The sequence below is a fragment of the Athene noctua genome, chromosome Z (genome assembly GCF_965140245.1).
Source record: "Athene noctua chromosome Z, bAthNoc1.hap1.1, whole genome shotgun sequence".
In the NCBI taxonomy this organism is placed as follows: domain Eukaryota; kingdom Metazoa; phylum Chordata; class Aves; order Strigiformes; family Strigidae; genus Athene; species Athene noctua.
In genome coordinates this window covers 74,822,909-74,841,548 of record NC_134077.1, presented here as the reverse complement: position 1 = coordinate 74,841,548, position 18,640 = coordinate 74,822,909, and the positions used below count along the sequence as shown (strand labels likewise).

The 18,640-nt window shown below is 45.0% G+C and overlaps 2 protein-coding genes across 4 annotated transcripts in view; one reads left to right on the top strand and one right to left on the bottom strand.

Moving 5' to 3' along the window:
• Positions 1-1,430: 1,430 nt before the first annotated feature.
• On the top strand, positions 1,431-8,595 carry XPA (XPA, DNA damage recognition and repair factor). 2 transcript variants are annotated; one of them, XM_074931858.1, is made up of 6 exons: positions 1,431-1,755; positions 2,066-2,185; positions 4,232-4,337; positions 5,961-6,126; positions 6,828-6,945; positions 8,373-8,595. In XM_074931858.1, the coding sequence occupies exons 1-6, from the start codon at positions 1,533-1,535 to the stop codon at positions 8,519-8,521; spliced, it is 882 nt and encodes a 293-aa protein (XP_074787959.1). In that variant the 5' UTR covers positions 1,431-1,532; the 3' UTR covers positions 8,522-8,595. The 2 variants fall into 2 exon arrangements, with proteins under 2 accessions (XP_074787959.1, XP_074787961.1); XM_074931860.1 differs by having other exon boundaries at positions 1,432-1,728.
• Positions 8,596-10,025: 1,430 nt separating this feature from the next.
• Positions 10,026-18,640, bottom strand: part of NCBP1 (nuclear cap binding protein subunit 1) — a 32,120-nt gene continuing 23,505 nt past the window's right edge. For both annotated transcript variants that reach the window (XM_074932324.1, XM_074932325.1), the window contains 5 exons: positions 17,230-17,333; positions 16,409-16,523; positions 13,830-13,973; positions 13,302-13,415; positions 10,026-12,413 (listed from right to left, as the gene is read on the bottom strand). In XM_074932324.1, coding sequence (XP_074788425.1) covers positions 12,300-12,413; positions 13,302-13,415; positions 13,830-13,973; positions 16,409-16,523; positions 17,230-17,333 — 591 coding nt within the window. In that variant the 3' untranslated portion in view covers positions 10,026-12,299. The remainder of the gene's footprint in view (positions 12,414-13,301; positions 13,416-13,829; positions 13,974-16,408; positions 16,524-17,229; positions 17,334-18,640) is intronic.

The window sequence follows — 18,640 nt, the reverse complement described above, 5'->3', positions numbered from 1 at the left end:
AAGCGGGATGTTCTTTTCACAGCGTTCACAGCACACTCTACTGGCTGTTGTCGAAAGTTAATACCAAGCGTGGACGACAAGCTAAAAAGAAATAAAATGTTTTTCGACATAGCAGAAACGCAGTCTATGCGGGTAATTACTGTGGGTAGTTAGGACTGGAACGGAGAGGCACTAGGGATACACTCTGAGGGCAGCAGGGAAGGATTGGCAGGAAATGGATTGAGTTTCGTGGAAGAGGGAGACCTTTTGGGGGGAAGGAAGACTTCTTTCTGTGCTGTAAGGTCACAGCAATTCGGTACGGAGGCAGGGAGCAAACATCTGCCCGAACGTCTTCATTTCCGTTGCTTCAAGGACAGGGCAGGCACTGCTAACGGACAAGCCAGGATCACCGGCTATTCAGCACTAAGCAGGCTTTATATGAAAGTGGCTTAGAGCCACATTTGCATGACAAAGCCATTTACGTGTATCTCATCAATAAGGAGGGCTACGGGCTCCATTTATTCTCCCTTTGCTCTTGCGCGTGGATCACGCGCTACCATGAAAGGCAGCGAGGGGGATTTTGGTGAGAAAGCCCTCGGTCCCCACGCCGAGCGCGGTCTGGATCCCCCGGGGCTGCGAGCAGCCATGGCACTCCTACCGCCCCGCCATGGTGCTGCCTAGGGAGCTTTTTCAGGAAAGGAAACGTGGCGGGGGCCGTTCCGGCGGGCCCGCCGCGGTGGGGTACGGCTGGCGGCCCCCGGCGCGGCAGGAGCTGCCGTTGTGCCCCGCCGCCCTGTCCCCGGGCGCCCCGGCGGGGCTGGGGGCTCCCGCCCGGCGGGCGCTGCCACGTCCCTGTGGCGGCCTCCCCCCCCCGCAGGACTTTGGCCAGGCCGCCGCCGCGTGCGCGCCCTGGGCTGCGGAGGAGCCGCCCGGGCCGCGTTTTTCGGGGACAAAAGGGGCATTTGCTGGGTGACGCTGTTAAGGAATTCCTGCCGTACGGGGCGGTGGTTTCGCTGCTTTTTTTTTTTTTTTTTTTTTTTTTTAAACGGGGTTGCTCAAGTCTGAAGCGAAGGTTGGTGCAGAAAGCGCTCGAAACGGCACACGCGGCCCAGCGCGGAAATCGCAGGGTCATCGGCTCCCCTCCCCCACCCCGCCCCGCCGGACCGAAACCCCCGGGCCCAGCCCCGCCGCCGGGCCCCCGCCGCCCCCCCCGCGCCCCTTCGGGCCGGGCGGCGCCTCCCGCCCCCCGAAGCCGGGCGCCACGCGGGCCGCGGCCCCCGCCCCGCCGGGCCCCGTGCGCCCCCTCCCCCCGCGCCCCCTCCCCCCCCGCTTCCCGCCACCCCCCACGCGGCGGCGGGGCGGGGCCCGCCGTGGCGGTGCGGGGAGGCGAGGCGGCGGCGCTGCGCCTGCGCGGGGGGCCTCGCCCCTTTCGCCCCCTCCCCCGCCTCCCTCTCTGCGCAGGCGCAGTGCGGCGGCGGCTCGGCGAGGGGAAGGGCGAGTCGCCGCTGCCGGAGCGGGGGGGATCCGCGGGGCTCCGCTGCTCCGCCGCCGCCATGGCGGGCGCGGCCCCGGCCCCGGTCCCCGCGGAGGAGGAAGACGACGAGGAGGAGGAAGAGAAGGCGGCTTCGGTCGCGGCGGGCGAGCGGCCGCCCCTCTCGGCGGCGGCGCTGGCGAAGATCGAGCGGAACCGGCAGCGGGCGCTGGCACTGCGGCAGGCGCGGCTGGCGGCCCGGCCCTACCCTGCCGCAGGTCGGATGGCGGCGGCGGACGGGCCCGGCCTCGCCGGCCGGCTCCCCGCGCCCTTTTTCCTTTTTGGGGGGACGGGGACGGGACGGGACGGGGGGGGAGGGCGGTGGAAATGCGCGGCGCCGCCGTTGGGCGCGCGGCGGCGGGAAGGGGGGGGGGGGGGGGGGGGAAGCCGCCGCCGCGGCGCGCGAGGGCCCCCCTCCCCCCACGTGGGGGGAGGGGGGCCCTCGCGCGCGCGGCGCGGCCCCCCGCCTCGCGCCGCGGGGGAGCGCGCGCGCGCCCCCTGCCGGCGGCGGCTCCCGCCGCGGCGTTAACGCGGCGTCTCGTTTGTCTTCTGCAGGCGGCGTGCGGGCGCGGGCTCCCCCCAAGGTCGTCGACACGGGAGGGGGCTTCTTCCTGGAGGAGGAGGAGGAGGAGGAGGAAGGGCCCGGCGCCGCCGAGAAAATCGTGCATCCTCCCGGTAAAAAAAAACTCGTGGGAGCCGTGCAGGAAAGAGGTGGCTGGGGCGCCGGGAGGAGGCGGTGCCGCGCGCGCGGAGCTGGCGGGGGAGGGCAGGAAGGCGCGGGGGCGACAGTGAGCCGGGCTCGGGCTGAGCGAGCAGGGCGGGTTGGGCGCCTTTTTTTTTTTTTCTTTCCCGGGCTTTTTTTTTTCACCCTTTCTTCCTCCCCCCCCCCCCCCCCTTTTTTTTTTCTCTTTTTTTTTCTCTTAATCCTTCCTCCTCGCGCGTCTTTCTGGATGTGCTCGATTTCTGGCGCGTCCGATTCTTTCAGCATTAAAGCAGCTAGCAAATACGCGGTGATTAAAAATGAAGAATTTTAAGCCGCGGAAGTGGGACACAGTCAGTGCCCTTGAGTATAGCAGTTTTTTCCTTTCCCCGATAAACGTTATTTCCACTATTTCTTTCGGAAATTTCAATTTTAAGACCAAAATAAGTGTAAATCCGCGCGGCTTCGTCGGTTTCGGGAATTTTGAGGTCGATACCGTTTATGCCGAGATCAGAGCACTGCTGCAGTGCCAGCTTTTATCGTTATAAAACGTAGTGACGCCAAGTTGCTGATCGTTCGGTGGAGGATTTCGACATATTGTCTTGTGATATTCTCCCTCCAAAAAAGCAAATGGAGAAGTAAGGATCCCAAAATAGATTCACTTTCTTCTCCGGGATTGTCTTTGTCTTGCTTTGTTCTGCTCTGAATCAGCTGCGGGGCTGTTGGTGCAGTGTATCTCTTTGTTAGAAATCACCACCAGATTTCATTAAGAGTGTAAACAACTAACAGCCCTACTTCTCTTGAAGGGCTCATGTTTTAACAATAAATTAAGTAGATCTGGGATGCCGTTGCACTGGGGGGATTTTTGCTGTGTAATTTATAATGTCATTGTCTTAATAAAATGTCTTTATGTTCGGGAGCGCTACCTTAAATGATGAAATATGATGTAAGAGCATGACTATGTGAAGTACTGAGCATCCCACTGTTGCTAGTAGGACTGAATTGGCATAAAATGTCGTCTTTGCTAGATCGAATCTACTATAAGTGCAAACGCAATTAAAAATGTACAGTGTCGAATGTCAAGTATTAATCTTCTGTTTCAGGGATTGTTAATATTCTGCAGCCTTACCTTGCTTTCAGCTCGTGAAACTGTATAAAAATGTTACATTTTCTGTAAGAATTGCAATGTTAAAGGAATGTTCCTTATAGCTGCGGTTACCTGAATCAGTGTTTCTTAGTGTCCCATGGAACATAAAGCAGATGACGATGACGCTGGAGGTGATCTACCCGGCGAGGATGTGGCCAGAAGTGATGGCCGGCACTGGGATGAGTCTGGGCTTGGAGCAGTGCTGAGAGGGCTTGGGGAGAGGATTGTAGTGGAGCTCCATCCCCATTCCACTCCTAGCAGCTCTCTGGCCATCCACCTCCATTTCTGCCGGCTGGAATGGACAAGAGCCTTGCCAACCGCCCCAGGCTTCCGAGCTCGTTTAGGGAGAGGCAGGTGTGGCTGAGCTCGGAAAAAAACTGGAGCAGAGCTGAGAGAACTATGATGCCAGTGCAGCTCCTGTACTGCTTCCTGCTCTAGCCACCCTCTTCGAACTGCATCCCTTTCTCTGCTTCCTCCTATTCCTGCCTGCATGTCCTCTGTAAATCAGGACATGCCTTGGAGGGCGAGAATGGAGGAAGTTGTAGGAGGGGATATGAAGCACTTTGTGGGGAAATGTGGAGAATTTCTTTTCACAATGGCTAAGTCGAAACAAATGTGTGTACTTGAATGTTGAAATCCAATACTTAATACAGTGAACCTTCCAGCAAGAACAGAAATACACCAGCAGAGATGGGATTGCATGATAATGGGTTTGAATTTGTACTGTATTTTTCTGGAAAACTTAAATAGAGGAGTGAAACTAGTCTGTAACAAATTACTATAATGTAAATTTTAGTAAAATTGCCTGTAATACCAATTTCAGGTGGTTGTTTTTAACATGGTAGTTCCTTAAAAAAAAATTTCTTTCCATTAGCACCTGTGCTAGAATTTGACTATCTCATCTGTGGAGACTGTGGCAAAGAATTCATGGATTCCTACCTTATGCAGCACTTTGATTGGGCAACATGTGATAATTGCAGGTATTGCTAATAATTGGGAGAGGAAAGCTTTATTTTATGTAAAGATTGCTGGCTATAATTTAGCTAATGACAGTCATTCTGTTTAATTAAAAAGGCTGTCAGCAAAGAGGCATTTTTCAGTAACTTGATGCTTACTGAAAAAGTAAATGGAAGTTGACTAGTAAACTATTTTCCGTTACGGAAGGGAAGAACAGCAGCATTGTCTCGCAAGCCTGTCTTGGGACAGGAGATTTTTACATAACACGGAAACATGTTTTGAGAGCAGTTAGTGTGTTTGTCAGTGTGGAAATTAATGTCTGGTTGCAGACTAGAGCTATTTGAAAAAAGCCCGATAGAACACAGAGTACCTTCTTTCTGAAGTAGAGGTGGGGATTAGGGGAGTATTTGCTGTCCTAGTGAATTAACCCAAGTGAAGTTAGTACTTTGGTCAGCATGAGTGGGCTGGGAGCATGGCAGCCAAAGGGCAAAACCCCGCTGGGAGGTTACTGGTTGGCCTGCAGGGTAAGCCGGAGTTTGACCTTGAGTGGAAGCCAGTCTCTGCTTTTATCTTAACACAGAAAATGCTCCAAAAGCCATCGAGGTAACTAGGGCAATGAAAGAAACTGAAGCAGCTAACTACCCGTGTGTGTAATAATGAATGGGTGAAGGGGGGGCGGGGAGAAGATTGCAGCGAGGAGTTTGTTCTGATAGCTTCCCTGCTTACTACTGGGAGTGGTCAGGGGTGCACATGGTGTAGGCAGTTCACAGTCATTAGAGATGAAGTGCTGTCTCTTGAAGGTAAGGTGGGTGGAAAAATGATGTTAAGAAGAGAGCACAGAGTGGTTTTCTTTCAGACTTAAGTAGCTCTTGGCTACTTACGTTAAGAGATTCCTCGGTGCAGTAGCTTTTACTGTGAACTTTGAATTTTAGTAAAGCTGCATTTACAGCAGGCAATACTTCCTTGATGACCGTTGATAGCACTTAACTGGCAGATTGTTCCGGCTCAAGCAATTCAAACTGTACTTCAGTCAGGATTGCGTAAATGTAATTTTTTTTCATTAACTCATAAATGCTGCTGTGGTTACGCAGTTTTTTCATCATCTGGTAAAAGATACAGTCTTACAAGGTATTTATTTTACAGTTCCTCTGCCTCCTGTCTTGCATTTAGAAATAAGTGCTCTGTCTGTGTTGCTAATCTGTTTCTGGGATCTAGAAGCATATGGAGTGTGTATATTCTCAGGTGATCTGACCTGTCTCACATTACACATTCTTTGTTTCTTGACCATGTGTCAGGCTTGCACTGTTGTCCTCTTGAATTGCGTCTGGGTTAGGTGAATACCTAAAATTATTCATACTCTTTTCAAGTTTCAGTTACTCCCTCTTGGAATAAAACAGAAGAAAAGCCTTTCTAGAAAAGCAGGCTTTTCAGCATATGTTTGTTCAAATGGGAGAGTTCTTAAATTTAATTTCAGTAAACCTATACTGGAGTTTAGCTACATTGTTGGAATCCAAAGTTATTTGCATACATAAAAAATGAGATGAGGGCTTGCCTGTATTTCAGGAATGTTAGATGTGATGGGGACTTAGATGTTAATAATGTGGTTTCCAGGTGTAGGTTTCTCATAATTATTTTACATCTTCCAGAGATACTGAAGATAAACATAAGCTTATAACAAGGACAGAAGCAAAAGAAGAGTTTCTTCTTAAAGACTGTGACTTAGACAAGAGGGAACCAGTGCTCAGATTCATTGTGAAGAAAAACTGTCATAATCCACGTTGGGGTGACATGAAACTTTATTTAAAACCACAGGTATAGAAACTTTGCATATTTTTGATTGCTTTCTACCTTTGTACAACTTTGGTAGCCAAAATGGTGTCACTTGATTTTGATTTCTGAATTACTTTGTCAAAGCCAAGTATATTATGCATAGGTTGTGTAAATTTTCTGTGTAGTTAAAATAAAGAGCCGTGGTTCAAATTTGTGAAAATGGCTGTGTTTGAGAGCATTTTAAAGATGTTCATGGATCACAATCTTAGTGGTTTGCACAGTTACAGGTCATGAAGCGCATGGTCTTTCAGGGCTGTGCTAAAACGTGGGGCTGCTGCTGTGTGTGTGGCCATTGGTAGCTGTGGCCTCGTTTGCAGCTGCTCTGCCCTCAGAGGCAGCAGGAGAGGCAAGTAGGTTTTCCAGGGCTCTTGACATTTCTTGTTTGCTACTGTTAAAAGGATTCTGCTGCTTAAGTGGAATATACACAAAAACAGAGCTGGGTTTGGCTTTCCTGAGTAAGCTACATCTAGCCAGTAGTAAAAATCAGTGTTGCTGATATTAAAAAACAGTGTTAGCCTCCTGTAGAAGGAATGCCATGTTTGCAAGTCAAGAGCAAAGAGGTAGATGGGAGGCAGAGGCAAGACGGGGTTGTCTTTTGTATGTGTAGGAAAATTAGATTTGTGAGTTAGTTTACTTCTGCTGTTTCAGTGGGAAAAAGAAACACATTTATGTCCATCCTGTAGGTAGTCAAGCGTTCTCTTGAAGTCTGGGGTAGTGAAGAATCGTTGCAAGAAGCAAAGGAACTCCGCCGTGACAACAGAGAGAAGATGAAACAGAAGAAGTTTGATAAGAAAGTTAAAGGTAAAGAGTTAAACTTAAATACTGCAGTACCTTAAGTACAGCTCTGTCTAAATTTGTTTCTGCATCTGATTAAAGTATTTAGAAAATCTTCAGCGTGGCAAAATGGAGGTTTTCAGGAGCTGTGTGGCTAAGCCCTGAGCAGTCTGGTTTGACCTCACAGCTCACTATTTTGGGCAGAGGGCTGGACTGGAGATCTGAGGTCCCTTCCAACCTGAATTACCCTGTTGTCCTATGGACACGATGTAAGCGACAGAAATCAACTACAATGGTTCATTATGGGATTTGTAGGTTTTTTTGATCCTGCTACTTTTCCTGACCTGCGGGGAATAATGGATTTTTGTGGCATTGGCTTATAATTCTGTTGTGCATATGCCTTCAGGTGGAGAACTGTAAATGAAGGTAGAAAATGCCTTTTCCCACTGTTCACAGTATTCCCAGCTGCTCTTTTTACTGCTTATTACCTTTGGTTTTTCATGATAAATTAGTATTTAGGAGATAATTCAATGCATATAACTTGTGAAAAATACTTCCGGCACAGACATGCTAGTAATTTTTAAAAAGACCACGTTTCTATCTTCACAAGAGCTGAGGCTTAGTGTGATGTCTGTGCTGCCCATAAGCATCTGTGCTTCACTTTGGGTTGGCACTCAGAGGCAGTAAGCTCAAGCTGGCTGTACTGGTATTGTCTGGAAGAGGCAGAATGTGAGACCGAGCAAATAACCCCTGTCCTCAGCGTTAATGTTGGGCACACAGAAGGACTGGCAGCAGACGGTAGTCAAGATGCCAGAGTTCAGTGCAAGTACAGGCCTTAACATGACAAAGTTTGCAGGCTGAATGGCTTGGCTCAAATGCGATGACGTTTTGCTGTTCGGTATGCTTGCCACCCACTTGCAACATCCGGATAATATCTTGGGCTCGGCTGCCAGCCTGTGCTCTCTTGAAAACCTGCTGACTTCACTGCGGCTGCTGCAGAGGCAGCTCACGTTATTGGGCATAAAGCTTAGAGAATGCCAAGTCATTTGGGAGGCTTACTGTGACCTGAATGAAAAGTACTCTTTCTTGATCACGTAAAACAATGAGGTGTTTTATAAAAACTTTTTCTCTGCATTCCACCTGTCCACTTTGGATACCTTCAAATGGCTTCACGTAAAATGGCAGTGGGCAACACGTATTCAGTCCAGATGGAGAATCTTCTCCTGTGAGATCTCATGTCGGTGTAGTTCTTACCCTTCAAAATACGCAAACAAGGTGAAGATTGCAAGGCGAGTCAAAGCTTGTTCTTGCAATAGCAGATTCTTGCCTAAAATTTATGCAAGGCAACAAGCAGATTGTCGTCTGTAGTCCTCAGAAAGGTGGCTAGCTTGAATTTTATTAACCATTACTTAAGATTCATTAAAACACTGAAATTTTCCTGTATTTCTCATCAGAACTCCGCCGAGCTGTGAGGAGTAGTTTGTGGAAGAAAAAATCTAGTATCCATGAACATGAGTATGGACCAGAAGAGAACATTGGTGAAGATACATATAAAAAGACATGTACTGTATGTGGCCATGAATTAACTTATGAGAAGATGTAGTGTTAATCATGTTTTTTATTTATATTTTGAATGGTATTTTGTATTGAAGTAAAATAAATGCTGATTATAAACAAGCTGTTGCCACATTCTGTGAAGGGTGATGTTTCTCAGTTGTAAGAAGCTCTGCAGAACAGTAAGCTTTGGCTTTTAAGCTATGTCTTAGGGTAGAATAGAACACATTTTTAACAGTCCAATAAATTGGTACCTTGTAGGCCAAAAGATGGTGGTACCATTCTACTTCATGTGCTAATGAAATCAAGGTGTACTTCCCACTTCTCTGCTTCCATTAGAGGAGGAAGGCTCCATAGTTTGTCCTCACTATTGTCTGGTTTACAGTAACTGTTGTTACTGATCAGGGGTGGAGGGCAACTACCTGGTAAAGCACCTCCTCTTGGAGGTTGGAGACACTGTCATAAGGCAGGTTCTCCTGCTTGGATTTGCAGACTCAACTCTAGTAAAGGACTATTCTTTAGAGGAAAGCTGTAAGCTCCTGGCTGACATTCTAGCAAATGTGTCCTCTACTGCTTTTTTTTCTAGGTTTTGGAGTAGAGACCAGGGTGATTCTTGAAATGTGACTTTATCAAAAGCTTGTAAATTAAAAGGGTAAATAACTGTCCTTGGGGGAGGAAATAGCATTCCAAGGTAGATTGCTCTAAGTGCACCTGAATGAGGTTTGCTTTCACATTCGAATTTCACATTTTTAGTTCTTGAAGCTGTTGGGGAATGTTTGTGGAAATGGCTGAAGTGAAGGAACTACTCCAAGCAGCAGCTCTGCATTTGTTCACTGTAAATATGGCAGATCTCAGTGAAGGCTGTGGAAGCTTTGTAGGGGAGCCTGGGCCACAGTGGCTGTGCAGCACTGAAACGTTCCAGGAGGAGCAGTTGTCTGGGGAGGGCACGCAGTGGCTCTACTAACAGGTCTCCATGTCTCCCACGCTCACCTGCGGTCTGCTGCCTCACAGACCTCCCCTCCCACCAAGTATGGGGGCTTGAGAACCTGTGAGGCTGAGGAGGGCATGTAGGGTTGGCCGGGGGGAGCAGGAGGCAGGTCCTGGCCGAGCTTTCAGAGGTACTCCTCCATGTCATGGTTCCATGACCCCATGTGGGCCGAGATCTCTGGTGCACACTGGCTGCTGCATCTCTTACCTGTGGGCAGGCTGCACCAGCCACCCCCCAGCACCAGCGGCCCACCCCTGCCTCATCTGCAGCAGCACCACCCTGAGAACAGGAGGTAGCAGGGGAGGGGAGAATTTCCACATCAGCAGCCTCCAGGCACCCAGCAGCACCCAGGCTTGCGTCACCTGGCTGTGCGGGTGGGTGAAGCACGTCTGATCAGCCTGTGGCACAAGGAGGTGAAGGCTTGTGTGTCAGTCAGGTACCAGCAACAGTGCAGGGGAAAAAAACTTGCTCTGACTGGGCTGAACACCAGCACAACCCTGCTGTGACTGCTTTGCTTCAGTGGCCCCCCCAAGAAGCAGGACAAACACTCCAGTAGCAATCTGTTTCACCTTCATTTATTTTTACTTGTGCATTTTTTCCAACCACACCATGTTTCTACAGCATCTTTACACTATCCACCACCTCGTGCTTCAGCAGTTCCAAGTTTCTCCAGTTAGCTGCTGGTATCACTATGCAAGCATCTCATTCTTTCCTACAGATCCAAACAGTTTCTCAGTTGAGTCAGGTGCATGCCACTGGACTTACAAAGAGTAGAAGGTGTCCAGCAGACTCAGGAAATGTAGTCAAAGCCCATGCTCACCATGGAAAAGTCAAATCGATTTTGAAAGACATTACTGTTTGGTTTTAGATCACAGGATTACACTCAGGCATTTGCAACTGGATCCCTAGCACCCCTATTTGTCAAGGCTCAGAGGAAGTTACAGGTTTGCAAGTTTTATTACTGGTTTTACAGAAGTCACATTTATAGTCAGACCCCCACCATTACTTAATATCAGAACTCTGATACTGATCTGAGCCAGTGAAAAAACTATTAAACCCCAATTAAAACCTCTACAGTATTAAATGTTTCTTAAAAAAATCCACCAACTATTTGATTACTCAAGAACATTAACAAAAATATTTGAATCAGAAGTCTGTGCATGACCAACAAAACCCTTGCGTAAAGCAAATTTACAACAATTAACAGTATATCCTGAAAGAATGGTGGGATCAGTCAAATCCAAAAGGGTAAGCAGAGAAAGCAGAAGTAACAGATCTAAATCTATGAGGATATATCTGATTGCTATAGGCCACACACAAACTTAGGTCAAAGTAGAAAGTTTCTTTTTTTACCCTCCTCACTTGGTCAGGAGGTCAGTTGGTCAAAGTACAGATGAAATGCATTACTAGGCATAATACATGAAAAAATAATTTGTACAGGAATAAAATTACTTAAAGCTTATAACTTTCTAAGCTTAAATTGAATAGCACTGGGTATGAAATTCTTTAAACATTTATCTGCAAAAGAAAGAGACCATAAACAGCCTGGAAATACACTGCACACTGACAGACCTGAGCACCTAAGGCAGTGTCTTTGCCATTCATCACTGCTTACTGTAATACAGACCACTCTGGTTTGGCATTTATGTACGTAATGTTATTTGCATAACTCAAAACTAAGGCTACTCTATCTTCAGGTTGTGTTTTCCCAGTCTAAGTTTCCTGTGAGATATCACTTAATTTAGCATTAAAATGCCTTCTGAAGACATGGGACCCACATGCTGCCACATTTTAAAGCAAGGTAAGGGTAGCAGATCCAGCCACCACAAAGCAGTTGTTACGAAGCCAGATGAGGTGAGGGCACGTGGTTCATCAGCTGTCACTACCAGAAAGATTTCTGGCATCACTGCAGGCCTGCAGGTCCAGCCCAGTGGAAGCTTGGCAACCCAACTAGTTAGGGGCTGAAATAAAGGAACAAGCTGAATGCTGCCCTGCCCTCTCCCCTAGATCTGAGGCAGGAGTTCCCAACAACCAGGTAAGGCTTGCAGTACAGAAGTCAAAGTTTGTTCCACTCCCACTCTCGCTTACTGTCTCTAGCAGAGAAGACTGCTGCCAGGAACATGATTCTTCAAAATACTGCAAGAAGGATTGCATTTTTCAGAAGTTGTCCATGAAGTTCCTCTACTGATTGTTTATAGCTACTGTAAATAAGACACTAGACAACACATCTAAAAAACACATTTCAACTGTAATACAACCATGTTTTTTCAAACAGTGAATATCTAGCTGGCTTGGTAATAAGCAAATCCATATGCTCTATACTACTTTGAAAGCTTAACTCAAGTGCTTCACATGACCAAAGACACTTTTCCTATCTCATACTAGAGAACTTAACCACACTGCTGAAAAGGTGCATTCCCTTTCATACTCACAAACACTATGAACTGTTTCTCATTTCTGCAATTCCTTTGATTCAAGGGCAAGGCAGTGGTAACAAATCCTACTGTTTGGGGTTTTGGGGGGGGTGGGTAGGCTGAGGTAATTTTATATAAACAACAGGGAAGAAACAAAAATACTATCATGAAGTCAAGAATCAAATCAAAAGACAACAAAAAGAATTAGTACATTACTCCATGTCTATCCCCTATCAGTCGCATCTTGTAAGGCTTGTGATGCTTACACAGTTTGCTGTTGGTTAGAGTACTGTACTGTTTTATATAGGAACAATGAAAGCCAGTTTTAAGTCAAAAATTTCTTCCATCCCCATGTCAAGTTTTCCCATTAAAAAAAATTAAACTCAATTAAGTCCTCCAGACGAGACTCTGCCTGTGAATAATCCTCAGGCCTGCAGAGCACAGAACTGCTGAAACACAGCCAGTATGTGGTGGTCCAGTTCAGCTGTAAACAGGAGGTTTTCTAGGGTCACCATGTACTGCTGGATTATCTGGTGATGCTGGCAGACAAAAAACAAAAACACAAACCTTTACTGTTTCCATTTATCTTTATATATATAAAGAACAGGAAGAGAAGTTGAGACCTGTAAGAATCACAGCTCAAGTATTTTGATCAAAATCGTTGAGTATGTCTCATTTCCACAACACAGAAACCACTGACAAGCAAGGCGTAATGCAGAGCCACTACTGACTGCACAAAGAAAGCATGTGCTGAAACCCTGTCCTGAGAAGCACTGTGCTCCCTGTAGCTCTTCACTCCTGGACCCTGAACTGTGTGCAGGATACCATGTAACTGCACAGATATCCTAAGGGAATCATGATACTCGCTTCCCTCTGAAGCCGGGAAGAGTTCAGCCCAGGAGGGAATTATACCACTCCCATCCTTCAACGTATCTTCTGCTTGCACAGGTATAATATTTCATGTTACTATCACTTTCATCCAGCCACCTGTGCTTGTTACCTGACTTAATGAAGAGCAAAGAATTAAAAAGAATTTTAAACAGATATTTACACATCATATTAAAAAGAATTCTGCAGTATTTTAACTTTAATCTGTTTATTTTAAAGACATCTATTTTTAGTGTTCTTGTTCACTCACAACTTTGCCCTTACCATAAACACACAGTTAACAGGAGCTCAGCAAAATTCATAACCACGTCGTGGTATCTTTTTGGTATGCTTCTTAATCAAGGACCAGTCACTCCACCAGCCTGTGGCAGAGTTGTGGCCAGAACCAGAGGTACTACCTAACCCACACTAGCCTTCAGAAATGATGTGCTGCTGCCACCTGCTGCTACTCTCACGGAGTGCTCAGTTCTCCAGCCACAAAGCTCATCTATCCAGCACGTCTCTGCCCACAACCTTTCAAAGTGAGAAATGAAACTTACCTGCAGGAAGATCTGCTGCAGCCTCTCTATACAGCTCTTGTACCAAGGTGTAAATACATCGATTCCACCAGTCTCACAGCGCACTAAGTGCTCAGTTAACAACATAATGAAACGCTGCAGGAGAGGAAAAACACCCACTTACTCAGTCTTGTCAAATGAAAGCAGGATCTGAACCTCAGGTAAGATTATCTGGGGGACAGAAGCCTTGAACAGCAATGTGAGAATAATTATTTTGCTTGGCAAACACTGAATTTAGTAAGCAAATAAAATCGAGTTACCTTCTGGTTGTTAGGGAAACTATGCTAGCAGAACTCTGTTCCTGAGCACTTGAGACTGAACAGATGTTGCTCAGAAGCAGCCTTTCCAGGGGGATGATCTGGATTGACTCTGACACATAATAAGCCCATCAACCCCTTCCCATATTCTTATTCCAAGAAGGTGCCTGAGATAAAAGTGACACTGAAAGCTTATAAATCCCGTTAAAAGCTTTAAAACCTGAAAATGAGAAGAGACTTTGCCCATCGTTACCTGGAATATAACAAGGAAGAGATTCTTTTGCTCGCTCTGAGCTGACTCTACTTTTTCCTGCAAGCGCTCTATCTGCTCTTCTAGCGGTCCGTCTTCCCGATCACTGCTTCGATCATCGTCGTCATCATCATCATCACTGTCTCGCTATAAGTGACAACAACACAAGACTAACTAGCAAATTGGCTACAGTAGCTGTAGATACTGTTAATGCTCCCTGGTTCCACATGTGAAAAGATCTGCAGAGCAACTGAAGCTGCTCTGTAGCTTGGTAAGCATTGTATTTTGAAGGACATTTACTCTGAATATAATTCAGGGAAGAAATTTGAAGGAAAAATACCAGTATGGGAAAGCCCTGGAAAAAAAATATTAAATAATCAAGATTTCAGAGAAACCAGAGCAAATTTAAAGATTTACCAGTCCTTTATTTAGTGGAAACACAGTAAAAGGTAATACCCCTGCTGGCTTTATCATTAACAGCTAATGAACAGCTTTTTAAAAGAAGTCCAACATGGATTTTTTAAATTATGTCTACTGCAGCAGGGCAGGTTATTCATTCAATTAACAGTTCTGAAGTCTCAGGGCTCCAAAAAACCAAAGCACTTTGTCCAAGAACTCAGATGAATCTGGCTGGTTAGCACAAAAGGAAGACTAAGAGACTGTAGCCTGTGGTGTTTAAATGGCGACTCCTCTATTCGTGATCAAAAGGGATGCTCTCAGACTAGAAAGGGTCAGCATGGAAACCAAACTACTAACTAGGAACATGGCATATTCTCACTGTCTCAAAAACGGAACAAAACAACACCACAACAAAACCACACAAAATACATGTAAGTACCAGACTTGGGAGCTCAGGTAACCAAATCTTACTTACACAAGACTACAAGGGATATAGAAAGGCAGAATTTTATGGATTATGGTACATTCAAATAGATACTGCTTCAGTCTCATAGGATTGTTTCTGTGCAAAAATACCCATAAATTAACAGTTCAAAACTTTAAATATTGTAAAAGCAACATGTGACAAATATAGGGCCATGTATTAACTCACCTACTGCATAGCAAATGAAACCCACAGTCTGTGGTTACAGCTCTGAATCAGCATAAAAAATAAAAAACAACTTACCAGAACAAGTGGGAATTTATTTTTATTCTCTCTATAGTAACTTGCTTTGGCCCCATCTACAGAGATTTCCTGAACTCAACACACTAAAGGACCAATAAGACCTAAGAGAAAGCATGTAAGCCTTGGACTCACTCCACAGTAAGGCAATCCACTTCATGCTGGGGACATCAAAACTTGATGGCTTACTTCCTCTAAAAGGAATGGTCATGCAGCAGAGCAACAGTCTGCAGAACTACTCACTGTTGCATACAAATGTTTCTTCCTGGCACAATGCTCATTTAAAGTACTCAGGAAAAAAGAGCTGCAGCAAGAGACAAGTACAGAAATGAAAACACTGGTATAGTTGTTTAGAGACGCCAGAGAAGCTCTTTGCCTCAGAATAAGATCAATGACTGCATCTAGGTCTTCAGTAATCATGGGCATTTATTAACTGCTGATGAATGTAGATTGAGGATGCAAGCAACTAGGAGGGCTGTTGCTGGGAGTGAAGGAAACAAGATGAAGGGGCTGGGGTGAACCGACACTGGCAAACTGTGAGGTATTAGTGATGTCTCATCAGAAACTTCTGGAAAAATGACTGGATTGTGCAGGTTTCTTCAAAAACCAGCAGCAGCCTCTGTGTCACGTGTCAAATCTTGACATTAATTTTGTCCAGAGTTTTGGAGCTAGCTAGGGGTTTTATGCAGGTAATCATACTCACAGACTACATATAAACACATAAATTCTCTCTTGCTCTTTCAATGCATTTATAAACTAATTTCATGCTATCACAACTGAGTACTGCATTCAGCCAAGCTTCCTTGCTCCACATCTTTTGCAGCTGCCACGGAAGACACTTTCTCACCCCATTTTACTGTCACACACGGGACAGAAGAGGCTGCTTGCTCATCGGTTTGTTGTATACACTAACCCAGATCACGCAAAGGTATTCAGAAAAATAAACTAGAAGGAAGTGACAGATGCCAGTGTCAGAATCCAGCAGCATCCATCAGAAGAACAGTAACAGCCAACTTTTCAATAGCAAATAGCTGTTTCCGTGCACTTCTGCATGGAAGCCACAAGAGTATTCTTTAACAGAACTTACTATACACAATTCGTAATTGTTCTTATTATTATCTAATAAGGTAACTGGAATCCATCTTTGAAGGCAAGTGGAAGACATGCTCGTATTGGAAGAGAAACTTATGAGAGCGTTTGAACACAGCAAATACATATGAACTCCCTTAAAAGTTTTTACTGAATTCTTAGGTTATAGCTACTGTTAGAAAGGTAGACTGAGAAGATGCATCCAGTTATTGATGTCCTAGTGCTACAGATGACCAAATGGCTGCAGACATGCTTCCTGATAAACGTATTTATTCAGCCCTTCCCAAAACCAACTGTGCATCCACCTGACAGCATGCAGGTTTGTATAACTTAGCTTAAAATGATTAAAAATTACAAACAAATTACTCACTCTTTTGTGCTGCCTGGCCAATCTTGCCTTAGTCTCCTCTAGTTCTTTCTGAATCTTCAGAACATGCTTATTCATCTTACGAATTGTAGAATGTAGTATCTCCCAGATGTAAAACCTAGGAAAGACACAAAGCTCAAAACACTACACTAAATACTACACCAGAATAGAAAACTGAATGCAGTTTCTTACAGAAAAATGCATCTGGGGGAATTAAAAAAACCTTAATATCAAAGACATCTTAGTAGAGTGAACAAACACTCAGCATATAGGAAAACATACCTATGTATATTTTATATGTCTATATACATAATCTATATGTGTATATATTACCTATAGTAATGTTAAGAAAGATTTACAACCATTTCTTTCCTACTTTTTGCAGTACACTTCCAAACCGGCATTGTATTTCATACACATACTGTAAGACTATCAACACCAAACTGACTTCTCAGACCAAACACTTCTCCCATTCTCAATAAGCAATGTACCAGTGGTGGTACAAGTTACATACCTCAACCAAAGACAAGGACCACACTAAGCTAGCAGCTATATAACACACAGCAGACTTCATCTAGAAATAATTCAAGTGTTGTTCTGCTTTGGCAGGCTTTGAGACAGCATGCTAGCAACGTTCTTGCACTGTCATGTAAACATTCATACCCCAACTCAGAAAAATGCTAAAGTACGTATTTTGTAGAAGGAGCAAAAACTTATTTGTACATTTTTCTTCCACTACTCAGTTTTCATAGATTAACCTATTTACTGGCTACTTAAAATCGTAATTCAGAGACAAATAACAACCCAAAACAAATTCTTGTTACCTAGTAAAATCATGTGCAAGCTCTGAAGAGAAGATCCAGTTTGCTACTGCAGCACAGTCAACAATTTGTGTCCGAATCATCTTGTCCACAAGCACAGCAATCATCTATATTTTGTGAAAGACATGGCACACACAATCTGTGTAAAGTATTCCAGCCTCAGATAAAAGCAGAGATGGTTTGATGCAACTCTACATTAGTGATATTACTGGGTAATTTCAAATACTTTAGGAAGCTGGGCAATCTAGCCTAAAACTGCTTAAATTACACACCTATGTCAATTACATAAAGCTTTCTGATTTTGTTTAACCTTTTCTACTTTTTGTGAAAGTGATGTATCACTTTTTATTAACATACATACTTCCATGCAAAAGCAAAAAAACCAAGCGTCACCATTGGAAGTGAGGCCTTAGAGATACAAGTCCTAGTATTTGACATTGAAGTGCTCAAACCAGAGCGTATATAGCTCTCAGATCATCACAAAGGAGGAGTTATCATGGGCCTACTCTTCTTGAACTGCAACAGTCTTCGAACACGACAGTAAGCTCTTCTCTGCAGGACCTCTTAATTTCAGAACAGAGCCAGCACCATGTAGTCAATGGAAGTGCTTACTTGCTACAGACACTGCCATGATTCTTGGGGGGTTTGCAAGCAATCTAGCAGGCAACTGCAGAGAGGAGTTACTGACTAAAGCAGTTGCAAGCTGTTCAGAAAAAAGGCTTATCTTAGTTACTCATGTGCTTGAATGCCACAGTATCCAAGAACCACAGCCTGCACTGTATTTATCCTTACAACCACCCATTGTCAAATAAGGAAGTGTAACAAAGCTCCTTTTAAGGAAGGAAAATTAAAATAACTGAATGAATCATACAGAGGACTCAGCACTCAACTTTCAAGTCCCAGGATAGCATTCTATGCTCTATTTGTCTTTCTGTATTGCCAGGAAGAATTTCTGATTACTTAGCCTGATCTTCCAAGAAACACAGACCTAGGAATTTGAGAAAATATTTAATCTCTATTTTAAAGTTTCTCTTTATGAAGAACCTTGCTTTTAGGTCCAGGAACTACTGATTCCTACTGATACATCACTGTCTGCAGGATAGATCACTCATTAGCACTATATGCCTTGCAAATACTGCCAATAGTCTGAACCAAATCAAAGCATGTTCCCCTAGACATGGGAGTAGGGTTAGCAGCACAAAGACAACTCAGGATGAGTCCTGCTTTCCAGGCAGTATTTCTTCTGCATGCCAAGAGGGTTGTGGACTCAGGAAAAAAAAGTACTCGACCAGAAACAGAAGACTGAACTGCCATAAATGCAAGAGAAGAAAATTTAAGTTCCATGATCAAGTAGAACAGCAGACCTTCACAACTTTTGCACCTGGTATTTTTTAAAGCAATGTTAATTTATTCA